Source organism: Cydia strobilella, chromosome 11, assembly GCF_947568885.1.
Source record: "Cydia strobilella chromosome 11, ilCydStro3.1, whole genome shotgun sequence".
NCBI lineage: Eukaryota > Metazoa > Arthropoda > Insecta > Lepidoptera > Tortricidae > Cydia > Cydia strobilella.
The window spans coordinates 3373850-3400704 of record NC_086051.1 but is presented as its reverse complement, the minus strand read 5'-3'; the positions used below and the strand labels follow the sequence as shown (position 1 = coordinate 3400704).

General features: G+C 39.5%; 1 protein-coding gene across 3 annotated transcripts in view; it reads left to right on the top strand.

Annotated features, from left to right (window-relative positions):
• LOC134745367 (pre-mRNA-splicing factor ATP-dependent RNA helicase PRP16-like) overlaps positions 1 to 26613 on the top strand; it is a 111845-nt gene extending 85232 nt beyond the window's left edge. The window contains exons 2-12 of one of the 3 annotated variants that reach the window (XM_063679398.1): positions 6866 to 7045; positions 18619 to 18702; positions 19225 to 19375; positions 19993 to 20090; positions 20657 to 20884; positions 21462 to 21633; positions 22444 to 22585; positions 23352 to 23512; positions 24082 to 24279; positions 24771 to 24856; positions 25389 to 26613. In XM_063679398.1, the coding sequence (XP_063535468.1) occupies positions 6866 to 7045; positions 18619 to 18702; positions 19225 to 19375; positions 19993 to 20090; positions 20657 to 20884; positions 21462 to 21633; positions 22444 to 22585; positions 23352 to 23512; positions 24082 to 24279; positions 24771 to 24856; positions 25389 to 25580 (1692 nt within the window). In that variant the 3' untranslated portion in view covers positions 25581 to 26613. The remainder of the gene's footprint in view (positions 1 to 6865; positions 7046 to 18618; positions 18703 to 19224; positions 19376 to 19992; positions 20091 to 20656; positions 20885 to 21461; positions 21634 to 22443; positions 22586 to 23351; positions 23513 to 24081; positions 24280 to 24770; positions 24857 to 25388) is intronic. The other 2 variants (XM_063679397.1, XM_063679399.1) reach the window with 2 other exon arrangements.
• The last annotated feature ends 242 nt before the right edge of the window (positions 26614 to 26855 follow it).

The following is a 26855-nucleotide window of genomic DNA, read 5'->3' as shown; positions in this document are numbered from 1 at the left end:
ATTACGAGTACATTTTTGTAATATTCACGATGGATGGAAAAGCATTAAAAATAGTAACCTACCGTTCGTTCTCTTCATCAGCAGTTTCACTTCAGCAAATGGCACTTTTTTATATTGTAAAAACTTGATTTGTTGGGGAAAACACAAAATTTGCTAGATGTACGCCAATAATATTTGAGGAGCTCTCTCAATTCATCATTCGATCATCAGAACTGGGTTCTGTCGAAAATGGAACCAACTTAAAACTAAGGTTTCATTCAAAAAAATAATAGGTAATTCTCTAAATCGGTCCAGAAATGACGGAGTTTTGCGGTAGCATCTACATACTTACGAAACTAACGATGAAATTGATAACCTCTACCTTTTTTTAAAGTTGGTTTAAATTAAAGCCATTAAAAGCGATTCCGCGGGAGCACCAAATCTCGAAAGTTAGTTAAAAATAATTTCTAGCGGCCCGCAATTTGGTCGCCCGGGTGAATCTACATAGTGATACCAGTGCAATAAATAAACTACCCGACAAAAGCAGCTTTTTATTTTCCATCAATATACCAAAATGTTTTATGTTCAAATTTAGTTTCCTTTTAACAGTCATTATTTCTGTAGTAGAATAAAAGAAGATTTCTAATAAATATGAAATATATGGACAGTTTACAGTCTGGCAAAAAAGAGTAGAAATTAAAAAGTGACAACACTGTAGTGTCGTCCCGTTTTTCTTAGATTTGAATGGGACGACGCTACAGTGTTGCCACTTTTTTATTTCTACTCTTTTTGCCAGACTGTAAGTACCTTGAATGCTGCAAAAGTTTTTTGTTACCGGCCACACCTTTGTTGACATTAATTCCGTGTGTCTAAAAATACCGGTATAATAAGCCTCATGCATGAAGTTTATATTTGAACGAAATATGTTTTATTCGGATGTTTGTTACCGTTATATCATGTTACAAATGCATTTCCGTTTTTAAATTACCATTTAATTACTTAAAATTATAAATAAAAAGTACAAAAATTTGCCCGCGAAAAGCTAGTGAGCGAAACGCTCGAAACGCCACGTGAAGTCACGCGTTCGACAGATTAGTGTCATTAGTAGCAAACGTCAGTTGGGCCTCCCAACGTGTGACGTCATCACGCTCTGTCGAATTCGCGCCAAAAATTATGAGCGTTTCAACCGCTCAAAAATTTTCAACATTTTAAATATTTTTTAATAAAATAATGTTAAGCTTTACAAAAGTATTTTTATCATTTCCGGTGTTCCAACGATATAAATTATGAATCCAAACATAAAAATAAATTCATGCATGGAGCTAATTACAGATATCACAAACTTGGCAATACAGATACTAACCTAAGAAAGTTACCTAAACATAACTCTTTTGTTGTATTGTATGTCGGTATATTTACAACGATAACAGATTAGATTCCTTCCTAGACAGAGCGCTACATCCTTTTCATAGTCTAAAAGAGCTTACAGACCTAAATCTGGTTAATGTATTATATTTCTACGCAATAAGATTCAAATTGGCATATAATTGTTCAAACAGAGTAAGTTTTAGAGCTCGGGAGTAATATGTAAGATGACATGACAATGCATTCAACATGTTGACAGTTGTATAGAAATGTGTCATTTTCTACGTTACTTGACTAGGAAATAATACAGAGACGCCATGTTTCACTGTTACGTAATGGGTAAGACACAAGATGAATTGTTTTCGCTGACATGATGGTGGATTATGTGGTGACAGATTAGAAATACGTTAAAAGACTGGTGGGTGCTATCAACTGCTGTACACAAATAAAAATTTGTTAGTACCAGTGTTTTATTGCGAGCGTGCGAGGCTTCGAAATTTGTTTTCCGTTGAAAAATGCCTTTAAAAAATCGCTATTTCGTGGAAACAAACATTTTTATATCTCTTAAATAAACTACCAATTTTTTTTTTTTTTTGTATTAGGCGAAGTCCAATTAACTGAAAAATATTAAGATGCTCCCTTACTAATTAAGTATGAAAAGCAGCTGGTGGCCTTGTTTATGACCTGTAGGTAGGGTAGGTACTCATGTAAATTAGAAATACCTATTAAGGGTCTCCGGCAAGCTCGGTTCTCCATACAAACGTAGTTCCGCTCTCATTTTAAAAAGAGTAGCTAATTTGCTCTGAAACTTTTTTACTTACAATAGGATAAGGTATATCTATGTATTAAATATGTTTATGTAGCTTCAGATACCATAGTTAAAAAAATACAGCGAATTTACGTTTTTCATACAAAACGTTTGTTTCCTCTATTTCGTTTGTTTTATAAACTGGAGTTATATAAACTAATTTCAGACCTAGATATACCTCATGTCATTGTATGTGTAAAGTTTCATTACAATCCAAAACGTAGTTTTAAAATGAAAACGGAACTCCATTTGTATGGAAAGGTGAAATTAAGCCGAGCTTGCCGGAGACTCTTATAAAAGTAGTACTAAGGGGTAAACGCGGTATAAAAATGGTCTAGGATGCAACTCAGCAGTGCTGTAGCGAAGCATTTTGCAAGTAAAAGTGCACCTTGTCTTGTGGCTGGTCTTTTTGCACTCTTCGTCAACGCTTCATATACGGTGTATTTGTAGTCTGAGGCAACGGTATTTAACTCCCTGCTGTGTCATCATCGCAAACATTGTCCCAATTCCGCAGTCACCGGCCTGAATCTTTTGCAACTTGCGACAATTTACTGCGCATCTCTGATCAACACGCACTTTTTACTAAGCCTCCTCTGTCCGTGTCTCTGTCTGTCCGTCTGTCTGTCTGTCTGTCACCAGGCAGATTAGGCCAGTCTCATGAACCGTGATAGCTAGACAGTTAAAATTTTCACAGATGATGTATTTCTGTGGCCGCTATAACAACAGATACTAAAAAGTATGGAACCCTCGATGGGCGAGTACGACTCGCACTTGTCCGGTTTTTATCTCGATCTGTTTCGCAACTTATGGAAACTTTAGCGCTTTGCGAAATTAGTATAGTGTGGTATAAATGCTTTGAAGATGACTCACAGCTGTGTGAAAAATGTAATAGGTTTTGGCAAAAATGTCATTTTTGGTACAAGCTTTTATCGCTGACTGTACTTTTGTTTCCACAAGCAAGTTAATATTATAAATGCGAAAGCGTGTCTGTCTGTCTGTCTGTTACCTCTTCACGCTTAAACCGCTCAACCGATTTAGTTGAAATTTGGTATAGAGATAGTTTGAGTCCCGGGGAAGGACATAGGGTAGTTTTAATCCCAGAAATCATCCTTTAAGGGGTGAAAAGAGGGGTTTAAGTTTGTACAGGAAATCGATAAAAAGCAAATGGGATAAAAAATAATCTACCCAAATTACGCACTCCACGAAGTCGTGGGCAAATATTATAAATGCGAAAGTGTGTGTCTGTCTGTCTGTCTGTGTCTGTTACCTCTTCACGCTTAAACCGCTGAACCGATTTAGTTGAAATTTGGTATAGAGATAGTTTGAGTCCCGGGGAAGGACGTAGGGTAGCTTGTATCCCAGAAATCGGGCAAAAGCTAGTACCTAATATGTCTTGAAATCTTGCTACAAAACCGTTTAATCCTGCCTGGCGTGTCATGATAAAAACGAACCCAGTCATCTATTTGATTAGGTTCAAATTGCCGTGAGATCCCCGCCTGAGCCCGGGATATTGAATCAGGTGTAATCAAACGAACAAACGATCCCTACGGTCTGCGGAATACTGATAAGCTTATACCTATCTATTCGCTAAACATGTTGTACCGTCCTATACAGTCTTAGAGGATATAACCAAACGGAGTAGCCATTAACAGGCGTTCCCCTCTGTCGAAAATAGTCGGCCAATGGTCATCAACAATGTATGGACTGACGTTTATCTGACATGGCTATTTTTACGTTACGTCACAGAATAAATAATAGTACTACCGTACAGAAAGGAAACTTCCTACAAAACCGAAGTTTGACAGCGGTTCAGGGTCGAATCATGATGTCCCTTTCTAAGATATGGCAATATCCCTTTCGGCTATTTAGAGCTGTATAATTCAGGTTATCTGTGGTCATGCACGCAACGGGACGTCAAGTTGTGCCAACCCTAATAATTGCTCGGAGCAATGCTGAGCCGAACGGAGCCGGGTTTGCCCGAAGCCCTGGTTACGTATAGGTACATTTGACGTTCCCATCCCCCGCAAAAATCGGCACTTTTTTGTACAGAAAATTGGGGCATTTTCTATGAAAAGGGACCTTATTGTCGATTGCGCTTACGCCGCACAACGTCACGCGGCATTGTATTTATATCGGAGCATCGTTTATAATGGCGTAATAAGCGCCATCGACAATAAGGTCCCTTCTTATAGAAAATACCACAATTACAGACAAGGCGTCTCCGTTTGGTTATATTCTCTAAGTATACAGTAAACTCTGTGTGTAGTCAAATTGCGCACGCAAGAAAATCTGCACCTAAAAAATCACTCAACAAGAAAACTAGTAGCTCTTTCACACCACAAAGGGCTCTTGATTAAAAATGCAAAAAAATCTTATACAGAAACACAAAAGCGTACTTTCAGTCTTTCAATGAGAATAACTTTGCACATTCTTGAAGGTTTATTGCAAAAGCAACTTATTCCGTTTAAATTAAGGTGCATATTTTTAAAAGTAAAGTATAAAAAGCCAGCGTACCAACTCGGATACATGATATGTTATGATTGTTGCTATAAGTTAGTAGCAATTTGCTACTGTAGTTCATAGTTTGGTACTCAATCAAGCATTTTCTTTTTGTGTGAACCAAATGTCTTTTTGGGACCAGTTACCTGCGGACAGGAAATGGAAAATGCAATCCGATCCGCGATAAGAATAGGGAGAGCTGAACGCCATGCCGTGGCACCTGAGGTCAAAAATTTTAGATCCCTGCAGTAAAGCAATATAAAAAACAGAAGAAGTGATATCTGGCCGTGGCTATCGGTATGACAATCTTACATCGACAAACGTGAAACGAAAAGAAAAAATGATGGGGATGAAAAAATTATGGTTGGCACCACAGATTCCCAACAGAAAATTAATCTTACCTATGCAAACTAAGCTAAGCTGAAGCATTGTTGGAAACACTAAGGGCAAACGAGGCCGGGGACGGTCTCCTATCTCCAACTAGATGTAGCGATCATGCAAAAAGGGGCCCATCCTCAACCATTTTTTGCTCGATCGTCAGAGACGCGATGAACAGGCACCGATGGATGCAGATCACAAACACCAGGTGTGGAGCGTCCACATCCACTGATGACCACGATCCTCAGTTACAGGGAGCGACCACAGAGAAAGAGAGAGAGATGCAAATTAAGTAAATTGCTATTTTCAGCGTGAAATAATATATAGTAATTTCGAGTCGCCAGTGCTCTGTAAACACTTGGAATACTCAGCCGTATTACGCAAATAGAATGCGAACTGACGGAGCGTGAAATTGTACTTTAATTGTAATTGCTATTATTAACGCCTTTTCAAGTTTCTACACTTAACGCATCTCTTATGTACTACACATAACTGAGTGTTGGACTTTATTCCTTTGCAATAAGGTTGGCAAACGATCAACTAAACGTGTTAACAATACTCGAAAGCTAGTGTCATATGTATTAGGTACGTGTGTTTTGGGAGAGTTACGAAGATAGAAAATGCACTGCAACAAAAGCAAAGCAAGTTACCAATTAGTTTGATTTGAAAGTACCAATTTTTTTCTACACCTGAGTCACCTGAGCAAGTTAACTTTGCACAAACTTGACAGTAAAAATGCATATGTCGGCAGCCGATCGGAAAATGCGCCCAATCACAAAGCTCCTGTCTAATGTTTTGACGGTAGTCACAATTAACTAATACATAGGTAGGATAGATTCGTTAGGTTGCTCCAAATGACCGAAGGGCAAACTGTCAAACGCAAATAGGAGCTCCGCCCCGCTCGGTGCTCCGTCGACTCAGGGAACGAGACAACGATTTTCACGTTTCTCGATATGCCTAGGAATTTCATGATCTGACGGATATTATGATCGGCCGCCGTCACAACATACCACGCCAGGCCTATAAGAGCAGCTCTCCCGCTTTCTTTGCACGGGCCGGGCCTTTGTATGACCTTTGGCTTTCCTACTTCGTTTCCGCAGGCCAAGGGTCTACGGGCACCCCTTTATTGTACACCCCTGAAGGAAGCACTACTTTAACTGTCCATATTTTTCACGAATTTCTACAAAACTGTCCCTTTATGCATAACTTTTAACACATTACGACGAAATAAGAGTAAGCGCGAGGTATTTGCACTTTAAAATGGCTAAAGTTAAATAAATGGCCAAGCCGCAAATCGGCAAGAACACAGACATTGACTCACATCCACGACAGTTTATTAGTTAACTTAATACAATTACATTAAGCTAAATACCCTGCATGTGATGTATGTTCTTGTAATGTTGGAATGTTGATTTTCTGGACTCTATAACATTTAAAACCTTCGCGTTTTGAACACCTATTTCAAACCGGGTCTATCGCGAATTTATTTTGTTACCTTTATTTCCGATTTTCTGGGCTATTTTGACTACGGATGTGCAAGTTGCGGAAAGTTTCCAAAAAGTTAGAAAAGTTCTCGGAAATTTCAGGAAAATTTCAAAGCAAACTTTCATTTTAGAAATCCTCCCATACAATAATATGGTTTTGAATTTTTTCCATGTGGAAATTTCGCAATTTTCGAAACTTCCCGACAATTTGCATGTCTCTCCTCTACTTAGCTTATTAATGGAACATAGTATATCATTTCTTCTAACAAACTATACTACTATTGTCACCTGGCTGACAAGACAGAATAACAACAAAAAACCCATATAAATAAAAAAATACGTTTGCCCGCAGGTGGTAGCCCGGCGCAGCGACCTCAAGCTTATCGTGACCTCCGCCACCATGGACTCCTCCAAGTTCTCCACCTTCTTCGGGAACGTGCCTACCTTCACCATCCCCGGACGGACCTTCCCCGTCGAGACCTTATTCGCGAAGAACGTTTGCGAGGACTATGTTGATGGCGCTGTTAAACAGGTATGTCATTGTCATATATTTAAGTTTAAACAGCACCATAGACTTCTTAATGTTCTTCATATTCTTCGGAAACGTGCCTACCTTCACCATCCCCGGACGGGCCTTCCCCGTTGAGACCTTCTTTGTGAAGACTATGTTGATGGTGCTGTTAAACAGGTATGTCATTGTCATATATTTAAGTATAAACAGCACCATAGACTTCTCAATGTTCTTCATCTTCTTCGGAAACGTGCCTACCTTCACCATCCCCGGACGGACCTACCCCGTCGAGACCTTATTCGCGAAGAACGTTTGCGAGGACTATGTTGATGGCGCTGTTATGTTCTTCATATTCTTCGGAAACGTGCCTACCTTCACCATCCCCGGACGGGCCTTCCCCGTTGAGACCTTCTTTGCGAAGACTTTGTTGATGGTGCTGTAACCAGTAATGTCATATTAAGACTGTTCTACCTAAGAGTGGGTCAGAGGGCGCCGTAAGCCGTTAAGAGATTGCTTATATTTGAGAAAATTCAACCCATGCCGCCGTGACACGGATGTCGTGGTCTAGTCATGATAGCCCGTCGCGTCGTGACCTCCGTGATCCAGACACGATATATTTAAAGGAACCTCTACTTTAGTTTAAGGCTGATTTTAGTGTCACGCGGACCGTCCGTTCGGATCGCTCCGCACCGCCAAATTGTATGAGAAAGCTGTCCGCGCGGACCACTCTAAAACGCTCCCTGAACTTAATACATATTGGTCCGGTGCGGAGCAATCCGCACGGACGGTCCGCGTGACACTAAAATCAGCCTAACCTGGAATAGTAGGAACGAAACATCACCCGAGATTTCTTTGCATAAATTTGTCCTGGTGTCATAATATTCTCATGTAAAATGCACGTGCTTCTTTACCCTCTAGACGTGATTGTCACTGCGAACTCTGTTCATCAGTATCTCATCAAATGGCGTCGAATCGAAAAGTAAATAGGTAAATAAGGTTTGGAAATGACCACGTAACGCAGCCTCTAGTCCTAACATTTCGCCCCCACTGACATTGGAAACAGATCTAATAACTAAAACTAGAGGGGAAGTATCGGCTTTGCAAAAGACCGCTATATATCATCAGGCGATCGGTGTTAAGCCGCATAAAAAACGTTGTAAAAGCATTTCATCGAATAATATGGCATAGCGTTTTAAATTAAACTGATGAAATTTGTCTACGACTAATATTATTTCACAGCGGTCTTAACGTAAAATTAAATGATGTCAAATAACTACAGAATTGCAGTAAAAATGTTACACAACGTAGCTTCAACACTTTGAAACTTCACACAAACTTTAATCTGTATTCTATTCAATTAATGTCTTTGTGTTCTAAAAGGTATCGTTAGGTACATAAAGACAGTGCGTTAAATTTATTCCATGAAATCTACTACCGGGTTAAATCAGACACTTTCTGTGATTTTATTATAAACAATGTATAGATTACTAAACGACAGCAATAAGGAAGAGCGGTCACGCTCCACCGGGCCCGATAACCCACGGTTATTATATTAACCAACGGTTAAAATCGATGACAGTACGTAACGTAACCCGGCTGTCGCGTTATGCAAACATAAAGGAAGGAGAAATCAAATTGCACATTAATCTTTAGATGTCGATAAAGTGTAGAATATTTTTTATGGTAAGTATTAGGCAATTGGGAACGCAGATTACTTTTACCTGGTTGGTGTCAAACAAGCTTACGGTCCGCTTATAGTTATATATATGCGTTGCGGACCCATTAAAAGCCCGTTGGGAGGTATTAGACTCCTATTTGAAGAGCTATTTATTGTAGTCACTCGAGAAAACCTTGGCTCTCTTGGCAGTGAGTTCATTCCATAGTCGAAGAGTTCATGGGATGAAAAGTCAAGGACAGGGGTCCTCCACGCAGGCCTCAGGGGAGTCCTATGCAATGTAGCGGCTGCTGCTAGGAACTGTGAAATACAACTATCGATATGTTAAAGTACGTTTTATTAAGTATTTTATCATAATCTACCTACAGGTCAGAAATATCACCTTGCTGATGTTAAAATAAAGTTGTTTGTTTGCTTCGTGCTGGGTCACATCTGACCGACATAACTGACAATTGCACTGCATTATCAGTATTATAAATTTGAAGGCCAATACAGGCCAGCAACAGTAACAGACACAATCTATTCGACGACCGAAAGTCAACCGTTAGATAACAGTAAAAAGATTTACATTTCATTAACCTCTTCGCGAGTTCTCATTTATCCCTAATCACACGAACGTGAAATTATCTTGTGCAAAAGCTAAAAACTGTCCTCAGGTTACTCGCTGTTTATAAGATGCCATTAGCACGCTTTAAGCAGTCTCTGAAGCAGAATCACGTGCAATTGGCAGTGTCTTGTCAAAGGCGTTCGTATCGTAATCGGCTCATTTTTTTCAGCTTTGTTAAAATAGGCAAGCCTGTGGTTATCAGGTTGGTTCTACATTATTTAACTGCTTATTTACAATAGGTTATTTTGAAACGGACTGTTCTTGTTCTCGAACTCTTTTGACTGATATCCTTCACACCACATCTTTCATATTCACATTAATTTAGCAATAGAATATTTAATACCATACCATACTGCTCAAAACATGTGTGCCATGATCATTATTATCAACTTCTGTTGCAGTAGGTAATCCGGCTGGCATAATCTTTAAACTGCACATCGTGATCAGCCCGTGTCCATTGTATACATTGCTGTTATCAATCAAGCTCGCACATGGTGCAGATAATGTCGTGACTTTTCATTTCAATGTATAATGTGTGGATGTTGAGTTGAATGTACGTAGATAATGTTTTGTTCATGATTGACGTGTGATATTCTATTGTTTGTGATAGTGTTTTGTTAATGAATGAATGGGATAGTAGCGTCTTGACTGTCTTGAGAATGATTCCGATTCGCTAAATCGAAAGAGATCAATATGAAATTCACTTTTGGGATTTATTTAATAAGAACCTTTCAAGAGTCTTAAAAATGTTTTACAAAAAATAAGACGTTATGTTTATAAGTTTAACTTAATCTCGGGATCCCAAGGAAGGAAGGTGTGCGTGGGGCCGAAGCCAACACATTGAGTCCCCTCGTTATAAAACAATTGACTTTACATTTAGTCGTATTGCATTGTGACAAATGTTGGTCGCATTACAAATTAAAAAATAATATCAAGGTTCCTTAAATGTTATATAATTAAGAGCCCATAGTGTCTCACTGCTGGCCAAAGGCCTCCCTCCTTTTTTTCCACTTTTCCCTATCCCCTGAAGTCTTCCACCAGTCTCTGTCAAAGGCGTCAAGCTCGTCCGTCTCCGATGAGGTCTAACGTGACGCCTTTCAATTTGTGGGACCCAACGGGTGGCTATTTTGGCCCACAGGTCATCAGGCATAAGGCAGACATTCGAGTATCCTGCCCAGTCCCATTGAAGCTTGGCGACAAAAAAAATCGTTATCATTCGGAAAAACAAAATAGTACATCTTTCTCAAATTAAATCAATCTCACAGCTTTTGCTGGCTGTTTAATTCCAATTGTATACAATTTCTATGCTTATTATTTTAGAAATTTTTCCACATTAACCTTACTTCATCATGGCTCTGACACAACTCTATCTTAATCGGTCTAGTTTATAAATCATTTTGCTACAGTAGGTATCTTAACGTTTGGAATGAACTCTAACTTAAGCACTAATCCTAACCAGATAATGTATCCAGAAATATGCCTTAGATATGAATATAAGCCTCAGACCCGGCCTTTGCTCGGCAATGTCTAAGATTTTTAGGAACTTCTAGATTCTTCCCTAAATTGAGGAATTCCTTCCCTTGCTCAGTTCAGTTTCGGAATTCCTAGGCAGGAACCACGTAAAAAAGAGTTGTTTCTTTATAACATTGAGTAGGATAAGGCTAGAGCATTATTTTAGGGTCTCTGAGTGTACCCAGAACGTGACAATATGCAGTTTAACAGACGTTTCTTAGAGAAATGTGACTTGTTTTTTTATTACACGAAGGTACGTACGTTGACGTGGTCCTATACGCACTTGTCCAGTTCTATTTTCCTTTATCACCTTGACCCACTAACGCCATCTGTCGGCTGCACTCGCTAATCGCTAACCGCTATCGCGTTATGCACAGATTACACTTCAGCTATTGATTGATGCCAGAGCACAACGGCATGGCCGGTGATTATTATAAACTCTGATTGTTCGATCATGAGGATAGAGGATCGTGATCATCATTGGATAGTCTACAATTGAATGAAATACCTCTATCGGATTCTATCCTTCGGGTCTCTTCCAACTGAATATTTGAGTATTAAGTTGACGTTGGGATTTCAACTGCACGGCGGCAAAACGTCACTCATTTTATCAAAGAAGTTGACAGATATAACGGCGGCAGCAACGACGCCGCAAAAGTAATGCAGCTACAGTTGATATCCCAACGTCACCTTTATGAGGAAAAGCGAGAATACATAAAGAGGTCCTCCGCCTTTGATGCTCTTTGGGGGGCTCAGTTTGCCCACATCAAATGTTGGTCTCGCTTCTACTGGGGATTGCTAATATATAAAAAATCTGGGTGTTATGATCAAATGCACTAACTGTTATACTCTGCAGGCAATGTCAACGAACCTCAAGGCCTCCGTCTTTGTTCTGCATTAACAATATCAAGTAAACAATGTTCTATGCAAAGGTTCCTTAACTTCAACTTTGTTTACATTGGCTAAACACGAACTTTGGTATCAAACTATTGCTATGAAGCTACTTATTTACTAAAACGGGACTTGCTCGCGATCAAATAAGCTTATCTACCTCCAACGTTTAGATAGCGACATTGCTTTCGTGGGCCAGAACAAAGACTGGCTAAAGACGTCATCATGCAACATCTTATAAGATATAGTTGCGTAAGTTTGGAATAAAGAATGGAATAATTCATTTATTCATAGCAAACTACATTTCATACAAACCACGAGCTTACCATGAAATGGTCCCACCTCAGCATAATGCTAACCCTAAAGTCAGCGCAGTTTCACCCCTCAGAATATAGTTAGACATAACAAAATCACCCTGCATAAAAACCAAGGAAATTAATTAAAAATATAAACCACATGGCAATACTGAGTACTTACCTACTGGTGTTCATTTCAGAAACAAACAGGTACAGTCGCCATCAGATATATCGGGGCGGCCAAGGTGTTCACAAATATGTGTGTTCTACCGCTTGTACAATGGGCTGTGCTCTGAAGAATTGTTTGACATGATGCCAACGGCCGCTTTCTATCACCGCACCGCTCGCCGTCGGCAGGGTGTTCATGCTAACACCCCTTTGGAGTACGCATCGCTACATCTTTCCTAACAAAAAATTCTGCCGTTTTTCGAGGGGGACGAGGTAGCACACATATAAAGATACTAACAACAAATGCATCTTTCTACAACCTAAATGGTCGCGTACTGTGCGGTTTAAGAGGAATTTCCTCCTGCGGACGCTTCGGCTGTGGAATGAACCCTGCCGAGGTTTTCCCGAGGGGCTACAGTAGGTATGGGTTCTTCAAAAAAGGAGTGTACAGGTTTTTAAAGGGTTGGCAACACGCATGTAATATCTCTGGTGTTGCAGGCGTAGGCATAGGCTACGGTAACTACTTACCATCAGGCGGGCTGTATGCTTGATTGCCACCGACGTGGTAATAAAAAAAACCGGTATTAAAAAAAACCGAACGCGCCTTTATTGTTATGTTAAAGTGCATGTTCAGATATATTTAAGCCCTTTGCGCTCTCCGATATATCCGATGGCGACTATACAGTGTCATTGGAATGACCTCTTGGCCTTGTCGATACATTTTAGTGTCTGGTTACTAATTGAGTTTTCTGTAAAGCTGTCAATATCCATCAGCCGTAATGACTTGTGCAAGTAATGTCTCTCTGTTACATACACAGACTACCATCCACAGACTCCGATTGGTGCATTAGCGAATTCCCCAATGTATCAACGCACAGGGGAGTTCTAACGCGGTTATCACCCTGAATCCTGATGCGTATATATTCGCACGTCGCTTTGGTGTATTCGGGACACCGCACATAGCGCTGTCAAAGCTCATGCACAGTGCGGCGGATCCGGGCACCATTTTAACAGGGGCGCTGAAGACACAGCCGGAAACGTCCTCGACCAAGAACAGGTATTGTCCCGACTACGAAGAATTAAACTAATTTGGCGCTAATTCACATGTTTTAGTCACACGCGACATGTTTCGGAGAGTCTAGTTGCGTTATTCATAAACGTCTGTCAAGTCTAAAAGTCGTTTATAATTTTTCGTCTTTAGCTGTCATTTTGACATTTGTGGATCCTGACCGATTGCTTAGTCATCTTTTTGCATTTTTTTCGAGACCAAATTTTTTTGTGGTCTATATGTCGGCGGCCGATTGTAAAATCATGAAATTACTCGATTGCCTCGTGAAACGTGAATATCATCGTCTCGTTCCCTTAGTCGACGGAGCCCCGCTACGCGGGGCGCCTATTTCTTGGCAATTTACCCCTCGGACATCTGTAGCAACCTAATGAACCTATCCAACGTAACTATTGGTTTAATGTAACTATCGACAAAATATTACATATGGTCTTTACGATCGGCATAACCTAGGTTTAACCCACGATTTTTAAACCACCACTCACATTATGACACGAAATGATCTGTGGTCTATATACATTGCAGGCTTGGCAGGTCAGTGCCTGACCAAGGTACACATAGTATAAATTTAATTACTAACACAATCGATAGTTTATGTCTACATTTCAATACCTCTTGTTTCTAGTTAGGTACAAGAGAAGACGAGTAGTTGGAGAAATCTCTAGGTTGATATTGATCAAGAAATTTTGTGAAAACTTTGCACTTTTATCTCGCTTCCAGCTATTCAGACCTTTTATATTCATTGTTCCATTTTGAAACAAACATAGTGTTTCAATAGTTACCGTTTGTAATCTGCTAATGGATACTGACACTGGGCTATAACCGCGAAAATCGAAGTTCGCAAATTGCGGGAGCTTTCTCAGTCACTCTAATTATGCGTTCATTGGAGTAAAAGAGAAAGATCCCTGCAAATTGCGAATTTCAATTTTCACAACTGACAACAAACTGCTCAATAGCACCGGCGAGACGAGACGAGGCAAATCTCACGCTACGCTATTTCAAAAAGGATTATAGGAGAATGGAAGGTTTAAAAAGTTGATTCTTTTGTTTTATTACGCAGTACGCAGTACATAGTGCCAAAGAGCTAAAATACGATTCAGGCCGTGAGTATTTTCCGTCAATAACAAATTAAAACACTGATTGAAACTTTCACGATTTTTACTCATTATTATTTACAACGACGGGACTTAATCGCGTAAAATAAGTATTAAACCCACCTCCGACGTTTCGAGGACGGCGTTGTCCCCGTGGTCTCGGAGAAGACTGGCTAAAGTTGACATCAACATTTTCTAGGCGCGCGAGTTTTTCGAACTAACTACGCGATTAAGTCCCGTCGGAACAATCGTCGGAATAATTGGAAAGGGATGGAAGAGGCCTTTGCCAAACGGCACACAGACCAAACCGATGTTGTCTGAAACGATAAATTATATGTAAAACTATGTTTAGATAAGATATGTACAATATAAACTTTAAAATGTAAAATTTGTAAAAACAAAATATGTCTGAATAAAAGGCTTATATTATTATATTATTATTATTATATTATTAAGTCCCGTCGTTGTAAATAATAATAACAAATTAAAACAAATTTTATTTCTTGTGTACTTTAAATAACTCTAGGTACGCATTTTAGTACAAATATATTAGGTCAAACATTTAGTTTAATCTTATTTTAGAAATAGTTTTACAGATATATGTCTAGATTACTTTTTGCTACACCATCGCATTGGGCAGCTGATAGCTGTACCGTTATAATCAATAAATAAATAATTTTCTGTTCTTGATATGTGGCAAGTTGTAGAATCCACGTAATTTTTTCATTGTAGCACTTTGGCCAATAAGAACTAAAAAATAATGATGTATTTTCACTTAGTCGTGACTCGTGACTTGCACTCAAGAGCACAATTGAATTTATCCTCCACTTTAAAAAATAGCTCTAGAAAACATGCTACACTTTTACTTGGGCATCTCTGGGGAAATTTGTGAAAGGTCTTGCGTCTGTCTGGGACAAAGAATACCTGTATAATACTCACTATAATACTTGATTTGTTCCCGAAATTGTATAGACAAAGCCAGTTGGGAGCAATGTTGCTGTAGTAAACTGTTTTTATGTTAATTACTGGCAACTTTTTCTCGAAAACGGACAACACAGAAACTTTTGGCGTACACATGCGCTATTATAAAGGGTCATATGTTTCCAAGGAAGTCAATTGGTCTGGGACTTGAAGTTTTAAGTAAGGCCTGTCTGTGACGCGCCTCAAAGGTCAAACCCTTGATTGCCATATTGCGTGAAGTTAGTTCACCCTTGAAGTTTTGTTTATAAATATATTATGTAGCGGCACAAGCTGTTTGTTGTAAATATTTTGTAAACACAATAATACATACCAAACGTTGTTGTCTTATTAATAATGTATCAATGTAACAAGGTTTGATTCTATCAAATTCCTATTCAGCCTACATTTATGCAAACTCAAGTTTCCACTTTTTGATGTAAAAGGTACTAGTCTAATAAAAGCATTCCAATTTATTTACAAACTCCTCAAACTTGAATTAATTTTTGCTTAACAACTTTCTATGTTTGCTCTTGACACCGTAATTAGTTTTGAAATGCATTTATAAACTGAGCTCACCGCTAACCTAAAACCAAGGTTTAATTACAAAACTCCAAGGAAAGCCAATAAACGTGCACTTCAGGTCAGGGTTACCTCAAGGGCGTGTCCTATGTCCCCTTTTATATTGGTGACTATACATTATTACAATGGCGGAAAATTCGCGATTACCGGCCAAGTAGTTATAGACCTATGACTAAAGAATTGAGGGAGGTAGGAATAAAGCCGATACTCATTGCATGCTTCAGAAAAATGCATTTTTAAATTCAGAATTTCTAAACTAAATCCGCCAGCGTTCAATTGCAGATGCCCGACGTAAGTCTATAAACGTTCTGCAGCAGGACAGGGTTACCTCAAGGGCTCGTCCTATGTCCCCTTTTTGTACCTGTCGCTTAGGCTACATATTGGCTGAGCTATATAAAACGCAATATAGGTTTTTTTTTAAATTAAATCTCCCAACGTTTAATAACAAAACTCTAAGGAAAGTCAATAAACGTGCTGCACTGCAGGTCAGGGTTACCTCAAGGGCGTGTCCTACGTCCCCTTTTATAACTGTCTCTTAGGCACTAACGTATTGGCTGAGGGCGGGTATTAATACGCAATGTTATTGTTATTGTTTCTCTGTGATATTATGATTAGTGCGTATTTTTATTGAATTTGTATGCTAATAGGCACGACCTAGTGATACACTAATATTTATTTAACATCTTGTAACTTACCTATGTTGAACAAATAAATCTTTGAATCTTTGAATGTTTTATATTGATTAGTTATATGAAAGCAGTCAAGAAAGTCTAAATGTATTTATTATTTATAGCCCATTTTATATTTTGTGACTGTTGCATAAAAAAAGGCATTAAAGTTCAAATATGGGTTTATGAAACGAGCCCACAGGCGAGTTGGTAATATCTAACTTTGTTTATTTGTTTGGTTGATTATTTATATAACGGGACTCATCGGTAAATTAAATGTCCCAACGTTTAATTACAGAACTCCAACGTAAGTCAATAAACATGCTGCAGCCAGTCAGGGTTACCTCAAGGGGGTGTTCTACGTCCCCTGTTATATCTATCACTTAGGCTACATATTAGCTGAGGGCGATTTTTATAACTATAACGCAATATAGCTTTTTAAATTTATTAATTTTTCTCGGTAGTTCGCCACGATTATGGAGAAATATTAATCGTTATGAATCATTTTACATGCGATTACATTGTATGGTTTTAAAGCATTCCTCGAGCTATCCTATCCGGTGCAAACCCATTTTATTTCATGTATAAATAGGTCGATTTTTCGGCGTTTAAAGCCGATGAGTGTTTTTCTGAGCATATTTTTGAACATTTGCCTCCAAAAAATAAACTCCTATACCTGGGCATCAAAAATGTTTGTGTTAGAATTGGGAATTTTTATAATATTTCTATATACTCAGAATCACGAGCTTTTTCCGTTTTTATTGAGAAAAAAAGTGTCCCCAAAATGTTTGGTTAAGGTTTTCTATACAACCTTCTATGACCGTAACAAAACTGACAAAAAAAAATTATGAAATGTTGGGCTCTTTTTTTCTCGTATTAGGATCGAAAGAGCTCGTGATTCTGAGTGGAAAAAATATAAAATTCCATAATCTAAAATGCAAATTGGGGGTACAACTTTAAATAGAAATGCCCACCTGCAAGTCTCTATTAAATTCGCTTTTGTACGGGACAACGGTATACCATTTCATGGAATGCTCCCTTTGCTTAAACGACTCGTCAAATAAATTTCAGTAAATTATTATACAGTCTGAAGTAGACAAAGAAGAACGAAATACAGTTGCATACTCATAACATACACAACGTAGCTCGCATAAATATCTGACATAATCTTCTTTGTAAACCAATAGCTTTTCATATATATTACTGCATGTATCTAGGATGAAGCCGAAGGTTGAAATGAAAGTATAGTTCGTACTTTTCTAAAGAGAAAACTATGAAAAACTTTCTTGTTTCAGCTCTTTATGCACGTCAAATATTATGTGGCTGAGTTGGGAATTCTGACTAGATAATCTTTTTCCTTTACGAGACAACTACTGTTGATAATGAAGTTACAAAGAATAAATAAACATACTAAGAAAAATGAAAACGAAACATATGATACAGAGTAATACGTGTAAACTGCTTTTAAGTATAATAACAAACCATTCAAACCAAGGATAAAGTTACATTAGAAGCGAGTTACCACCGAAGTATGTATAATTACGAGTATGTATTGTAAATAGCCTGGTCTCAGTGGATTATATTTAAGCTAAGGAAGCGATTATTAGATAATGTACACACGGAGATTTTGTCATGTACGCAATACTGTAATTCTCATTACGAACACCGGGCTCAAATAAAACTTTGTCAACATTGTGCTCAGACGTATTTCCGATGTATTTATTGTGTCAATCTACCTCGTAAGATCTGGTGTCGTCTGAATAGGTTGAGAACAGGTCATGGCCGCTGTAATTATTTTCAACATAAGTGGGGTTGGAAGGAGTCTCCCCTCTGCGAGTGCGGCGAAGAAGACCAAACCACTGAGCACATATTTCGTCGCTGCCCGCTTCACTCCTATCCTGGCCCAGCTGAGGACCTGGATGCCCTGACACCCGACGTGGTTACCTGGCTTAACAACCTCAAAGCTGTACTCTGATTGCCTAAATATGCATGTCATACGATTAAATAAATAAATATTGTGTCCATTTTTAGTGTTTTTTTCAGTGAGCACCTTAATAATGTTTGTATATTTGTTTCAGGCCCTGCAAATCCATCTTCAGCCGGATGAAGGTGACATCCTCATTTTCATGCCCGGACAAGAGGACATCGAAGTGACTTGCGAGGTGACTCTTTTGCCAACACTTAACTATTGGTTTTATACAAATTTAGTTTTAAGGTCGCAATTTGACGGAAAGTACCTAATTTTGATACATATTTTAATCGTGAACTTAGAACTTTTAATACAAATCTTAACCCTTTTTGCCGCCAAACAGATCAACTGACGCGAACGGCTACAGTTCAGTATAAACCTTTGTGCATTACGAAAAGGTTTACATACACGATAGTATGTGAGATTTAAAGCGTGAAACAATTTTCCAAGTCAGGGGAAGGTCTTAAAGCCGAGGATAGACTAGGCGACAAATATCCCACGACACGTGTCGCCAGCGACGTCGGGTGATGTGGCGCGACGTTGCCGGACTTCGCCTCGACGTGTCGGGCGACATCGTATGTAAGGCGCGCAATGTCTTAACACATTAGTGCCAGCACACTGTTAATTAACCCGGGAAAAAACCGTATGTAGCCAAAACCTACGAACGTGTGTTATAGTACTGAATATTTAAAATGACATTTTTTTTTTTGTACAGGTCTTAACGGAGCGTTTAGCCGACTTGGACAGCGCCCCTCCTCTGACAGTGTTGCCAATTTACTCTCAATTACCAGCAGACTTGCAGGCCAAGATCTTCCAACGCGCGCCGCAAGGGTTAAGGAAATGTATCGTCGCCACCAACATTGCCGGTGAGTACTGATCATAATATCTTCTTCTTCCTCGGTTCCTCAGACGTCGCGACCACATGAGGTGGTTATTTTGTGTACCAAGGCTTTCCATTCTGCACGATTTTCTGCCTTCCTGATGATAGATGCGCCTGTGTAGATCCCTGGCAGGCCTTCTTTACAGTGTCTACCCATCGGGTTGGTGGACATCCCCCGTCCTCCATGCCAACCATAATGCGCTTCATGATGATCTTAATATAACTACTTCAGTAAGGTTGCTGCAATCTACTCTCAATTATCAGCAGACTTGCCAAGATCTTGCAGCACGCGCCTCAATCAATTGTCACTACTAACATTGCCGGTGAGTACCTACCCGCTCCAGCGAACGCTCTTTTACATGGTCAGAGTTTCTTGTAAAACTTGGGTCTGGTTTTGTGTATTATAGGCGATTATCGTATCGCCAAGCAATTATCGTGCAGAATTGTTTACATTATTGCGAGTAATAAAAATTAAGAATAATAAATAGAATTATTAATACCGAACCGAAGTAATTATTGTTCTTACATCGTATCCTCGAATTCCGCTATTATAATCATAATAGCAGCTAGATTGTCGTAATTTTTGTTAATATATGATTTCAGAAACCTCGCTGACCGTGGACGGAATAATGTACGTGATCGACTGTGGCTATTGTAAACTGAAAGTGTACAACCCTAGGATCGGTATGGACGCACTGCAGGTATGGTTAATTGGTATTACATTTAGGGACTAGCTAGCTAAAGTAAAAAGCGGAAGTATTGTGTGGCCGGGTATACGCGAAAACAGGTTATGGGGAGAGAAGAAGAAAAGAACGTACTCTCATCTTAAAAACCGGTAACGCACTTGCAACGACTCTGGTGTTGCAGATATCCATGAGTGACGGTAATTGCTTAACATCAGGCGATCCGTCTCCTCGTTTGCCTCCTATATCACAAAAAAACCTTGTAGCTCATCTTTATAATAATAATAATTCATTTATTGCAAGTAAGTTACACTCATAATGTGGTTAGTAAAACTTAATTCTAAATTATGTATTAGTATTTCTTAAACCTAGGGATACATCTATATCTATAAACTATTTTTGTTGTCAGCTGAGTACGCCATGCATTTATTGTATAGACCTTAACAGCTTCCAAGTCGATACATTTTTGGATTTGACTACATTATTTTACCTATGTATTTTCATTAAAAAAATACCCACTTCATAGCATATTTATGCAAATATTCGTTGTGATAGATCAGTTATATAATATAATATGTTTTCAGATTTACCCAGTGAGTCAAGCCAACGCCCGGCAGCGCGCCGGGCGCGCCGGGCGCACGGGCCCCGGCAAGGCGTTCTGCCTCTACACGCAGCGCCAGTACACGCACGAGCTGCTCGCCTCCACCGTGCCTGAGATACAGCGGACTAACTTGGCTAATACAGTTCTCCTGCTCAAGTCATTGGGAGTTGAGGATCTGCTTGCGTTCCACTTTATGGATCCGCCGCCTCAGGTCAGTTACTCTACACACAACGCTAGTACACACACACACAACGCGCCTCTACAGTTACTGAGATACAGCAGACTAAAATGGCTAATACAGTGCTCTTGCGCAAATCGTTAGGAGTAGAGGATTCGCTAGCGTTCCACTACATAGAACCGCCGCCACAGGTTAGTTAATTACTCTACACATAACGCTAGTACACACACCCTACTCGCCTCTAGTTCCTGAACTTCCAGCGACACACACACACACACACACACACACACACACACACACACACACACACACACACACACACACACACATACAGCGGACTAAAAGGCTATTACTGTGCTATTGTTGAAATCTTTTTCGAACCATCGCCATAATGTAATTTTTTTAAGGATTTGCTTGTTTCGCCTGAGCATAATTTGGTTTTACAGGTACAGTCAGACTCAGACTATGCGTCAAAAGTATCTACCATTCTTTAATGACAACAAAAAGAGATAAAGCTTGTAGAACAATTAGACAGACAGATATTTTTTGAACACGAACTTTATTCCATCCGCTACTGACTGTACTAACTTAAAACAATAATTTATCACAGGACACAATCCTAAACTCGATGTACCAGCTGTGGATCCTGGGCGCGCTCGACGGCACGGGCGCGCTGACGCCGCTGGGCCGGCAGATGGCCGAGTTCCCGCTGGACCCGCCGCAGTGTAAAATGCTCATCGTCTCCGCGGAGATGGGGTGTAGCGCGGAGGTGCTCATCGTAGGTAGGTGAACCACGTAGCGAACCTTTTTACCCTTTTAGCGGCAACTGACACTAATGTAGGCAAAACTTCGAGCAACACCGGCTTCCGACACGTCGGAAGGGAGGAGCCCAAGCGATATCTTATCGTACAAATTTCTGGCATTTTTTGCGGGGGGCACACAGGCGCACTTAATTCTCACTAACTATGTACAAAATCCAATCTGCAATGACGACACAAACAAATGCATAGAAAATGACACACGTCAAAGACACTTCGATCTTATTTTGTGTACGGACGGAGGATGCCGTCTCCCTTCCGTGTTGCTCGAAGAGGTTTTTTTTTATTTTATTTATTGTTATATAAAGAGAACATTCATTAATTTCGTTACAAAAATTTCGCCAAACTGTGTAGCAAGCTTTGATTTTTTGATTTTAGTCGTTCCTAGAGAAAACCTATTTTTTAACGACAATTTTTTACAACTATTTTATCCCGCGTTGCCTTTGCATACAATTCCTGGTTTAGATATGTACACACACAGTTTAGATACTTTAAATACACATTTTAGCAACGATTTCCCTTGAATTTATTTCAATAGAATCATCTAAAAACATACAACCTAATTGAGAACCTTCCTTTTGAAATATTGAAGTCGGTTAAAAATTGACTGACTTTATGATACCTGTCTTTCTGAGTCACGAAAAATATTCCAGTCTTATTTACTTTTTAAAAGACTGAATAATTTCGACACCGAGATTCTTAAAATTTTGTTCGGCAGGAAACAATTTCTGAGCTTACTTGTATTCTTGTAATGACAGTACTGTTGTTTTCCAGTATCAATGTTATCGGTACCGTCCGTGTTCTACCGCCCACAAGGGCGGGAGGAGGAAGCTGATGCAGTCAAAGAGAAGTTCCAAGTGCCCGAGTCCGACCATCTCACCCTGCTGCATCTGTACAACCAGTGGAAATCTAACAAGTAAGCCTTTACATCTAAAAAACCGGCCAAGTGCGAGTCAGACTCGCGCACCGAGGGTTCCGTACTTTTTAGTATTTGTTGTTATAGCGGCAACAGAAATACATCATCTGGGAAAATTTCAACTGTCTAGCTATCACGGTTCATACAGTGACTGGTGACAGACAGACAGACGGACAGCGGAGTCTTAGTAATAGGGTCCCGTTTTTACCCTTTGGGTACGGAACCCTAAAAATATTCAGTTCTTTATTTCATAAAATCTTATACCTTTAAACGAGCTATTCTTATGTTTATGTATTTCGGGGATCTCGGAAACGGCTTTAACGATTTCGGATAAGTTTGCTATATCGTCAGGTGACAACCAAGTCACTAATTACTACCACAAGTTAAATGGCTATACCTAGTGAACCATATTATTATCTAAATAAGTAAATATTCTTTATTGCACCAAAATTATACATACATACATTAATTAATTAATTATACATAAGGTTGATTTTTGTTTAATATTTTTTTTTGTAATTAGTGAGTTTTGGTTGTCACATGACGATATGGAGGTTTCCGGGGGCGAAAAATCGATCTAGCTACGTCTTATCTCGGGGAAAACACGCATTTTTGAGTTTTTATATGTTTTTATGTGTCAAAAAACTGTTAATTATAATACTAGAAACTTCATAACTCCCTAGGGAAAACGCTTTTTCTATAGTTCCCGCTAAGCCTGCGTGCACATTTACTAAGCGAGTGTGATGAAAATAACCTTGTATTCCAGTTACTCAAGCTCCTGGTGCACGGAGCACTTCGTGCACGGCAAGGCGATGCGTAAAGTGCGCGAAGTTCGACAACAACTCAAGGACATCATGCAAGCGCAGAGGCTCCCTCTAGAGTCGTGCGGGACAGACTGGGACACTGTGCGGAAATGCATTTGTTCAGGTAAATTAAGTTTCGGAAAACTCATTGCTGCGGGCTGGGATTTGAACCCGCAACCTCCGGATTGAAAGTCGCACGCTCTTACTGCTAGGCTACCAGCGCTTTCCAAAAATTCCATTTCAACTCCAACTCCCAACTTTGAGATTCCGGTATCTGTATTCCCTGACCTAAGTCTCTTTAAAGCAAGAGTGAAATATACTGAACCGGTGAGCTCCATCTTAGGACCTGTCTTGACTTTCCATCAGGTGATTCAGGTGTGACTAGGGCCAATCGCCGATTAGTTTATAATAATAAAAAAATAAAAATATGGCTTAGGAAGACAGTATAGGGGAGGTATTTTAAAAAGTTTTGTACCAAATTATTGGTGTGAAATGTGAATTCCACGCTAAATTCCAGTGCTAACAATCTAAATTGAGACGCCAAAATGGGCAGACATGGTGAGGTTTCCTTATTTTATCGATTACGAAACTGTGCTCTTCCTCCTCTAAGTCCCGATTTGTACTGAATGGCTTCAAACGATTGGTTTATAAACACTTGTACCAATAACCTTTTCCTACTGTCCACACACACAGCGTACTTCCAACAAGCGGCCCGGCTGAAGGGTATCGGCGAGTACGTGAACAGCCGCACGGGCATGCCGTGCCACCTGCACCCCACCTCGGCTCTCTTCGGGCTCGGCGACTCGCCCGACTACGTCGTCTACCACGAGCTCATGATGACCAGCAAGGTGAGGCATACGTGTGTACCACGAGCTCATGATGACCAGCAAGGTGACATTGCTTACATAACGTACGCTACGTGCGTATCCATAGGAGCGCTATAATTAACCTGGTACTTATTATGAAAGCTTAGCGTCGTCTGACTCTGATGACTCTTAATTATACACGCAACCTGCTCCCCACATCGACGCTCTTCGGGTTCAGTGACTCGCTTAATTATATATATCGTCAACCACGAGCAAAATTGGTTACATGGGATCAGCATTACATTTTTGTATCTGTGTGGGTTACTAAAACACGCTACACGTTTTTGCAATAAACACTCCTTCGATGTCACCTGAGTTGCCCCATAGCAGCAGGCCATGTCTTAAAACTGAAGCTACATAACCATGATAAGGACTATAGTGACGAGTTAGTTTTATCCACTAGTGTGTAATTTGCTTTAGTTAGAATCTTTTAGTAAGTAGATGACTGTTGAAAGAAAAGAACAGTCGGTTATATATATTTTTTATAGAGATAATATTAATTTGTAATGTGCGCAGGAGTACATGCACTGCGTGACGGCGGTGGACGGGCGCTGGCTGGCCGAGCTGGGCCCGATGTTCTTCTCCGTCAAGGAGACCGGCAAGTGAGTAACGCTCACAACAATACTACTTACAAAATAGTGGTAGTAAAGTGCCACAAATAATGAAATTTTATAATTTAAAAAAATTATTCAGCGCGTCATTTAAGAGAAAACTAGTCGATGATTTCCCGATATGATTAGATTTCAATGTATTTAAAAGTGTACAATAAAAAAACTGGCCAAGTGCGAGTCGGACTCGCCCACCGAGGGTTCCGTACTTTTTAGTATTTGTTGTTATAGCGGCAACAGAAATACATCATCTGTGAAAATTTCAACTGTCTAGCTATCACGGTTCATGAGATACAGCCTGGTGATAGACAGACGGACAGTGGAGTCTTAGTAATAGGGTCCCGTTTTTACCCTTTGGGTACGGAACCCTAAAAGAAAGTGATGGAATGATTTACCGTCGTGTCTGCGCCAACAGCTTACTCAGTCAGAGCGATCGTTAGAATCTTGTTTGATGCGGTGAATCTTTTAAATTATTATTTTATTCTTTGTTTGACTTTTATTTTATTTTATTTTATCCTCATTACAGATCAAACCGCGACAAACGCAAAGAAGCCGCAGTTCACCTCCAACGCATGGAGGAAGAGATGAAAACCGCCGAGCTCAAGATGGCCGAAGACAGGAAGTTAAAAGACCAAGACGTTCCCATCAAGCAAGAAATCGCCACGCCGGGACTCAGCACACCGCGACGCACGCCTGCGAGATTCGGTATCTAGGATAATATGAGGAAAAGTTTCTGCTAAAAATGTTAACACGCTGTTATTACAGACTACTTTACATCCCCAATTCGGCAAAAAAAGGACGTCTCCATCAAGCAAGAGATCGCAACACCGGCATTAAGCACACTGAGGCGCACGCCTGCGAGATTCGGTATCTAGGATAATACAGGAAGTTTCTGCTAAAAAATATTACAAAAATATTATGAGTGTCATGACCGACTTCTTTTCATCCCCAAATTGGCAAAAAAAGGCAGAAAATAGGAAACTGAAGGACCAAGACGTCCCCATCAAGCAGATCGCAACACCGGGATTAAGCACACTGAGGCGCCGCATTCGGTACTTAGGATAATACAGGAAGTTTTTGCAAAAAAATGTTACAAAAATACGCTGTTATGACCGACTACTTTACATCCCCAATTTGGCAAAAAATAGCAAAAGATGGGAAACTGGAGGACCAAGACGTCCCCATCAAGCAGGAGATCGCAACACCGGGATTAAGCACACTGAGGCGCCGCATTCGGTACTAATAGGATAATACAGGAAGTTTCTGCTAAAACATGTTACAAAATACGCTATTATGAGTGTTATGACCGACTTCTTTACATCCCCAATTTGACAAAAAATGGTAGAAGATTGGAAACTGAAGGACCAACAGGTCCCGATCAAGCAGGAGATCGCAACACCGGAATTAAGCACACAGGCGAGATTCTGTATCTAGGATAATATGAGGAGAAGTTTCTACTAAAAATGTTGACATGCTGTCATTACAGACTACTCTCCACGTTGTAAATGTGGACGCAAATGGAAAATACGGCCGCATCCCATTCTAAATAAGTACGGGAACATACCGCAGTGAAGGTGTTAACAAACCTTTTATTTCTTTAGTATAGTATTTACTTCCCCAAATTATGAACTTTAAATCGTCTTACTTTTGACTTTATTTATATCCCTCAAGACATAAATGTAGACACTTTCTCTATGTTACATTAAGTTACAATATATTTTAATTATTAGGTATTTTATTTAAGTGATCGAAATAAAACATGATTTACTGAACAAAACTATTTTATTTTTTTCATCATTTTATAAACTTGAACAGCTAGGTCATATTATATGAGACTACGAGATACTAAACTACGTTATGAGCATGTCTTGTAACTATGTCTTTATAATAACTTATTTATTTATATATGTGATTTTTAAGAACTACTACTTATTCGTTTTCTTGCGTATTATTTTTAAATATCTATACAGAAGTCTTCATTAGAAAATTTCAA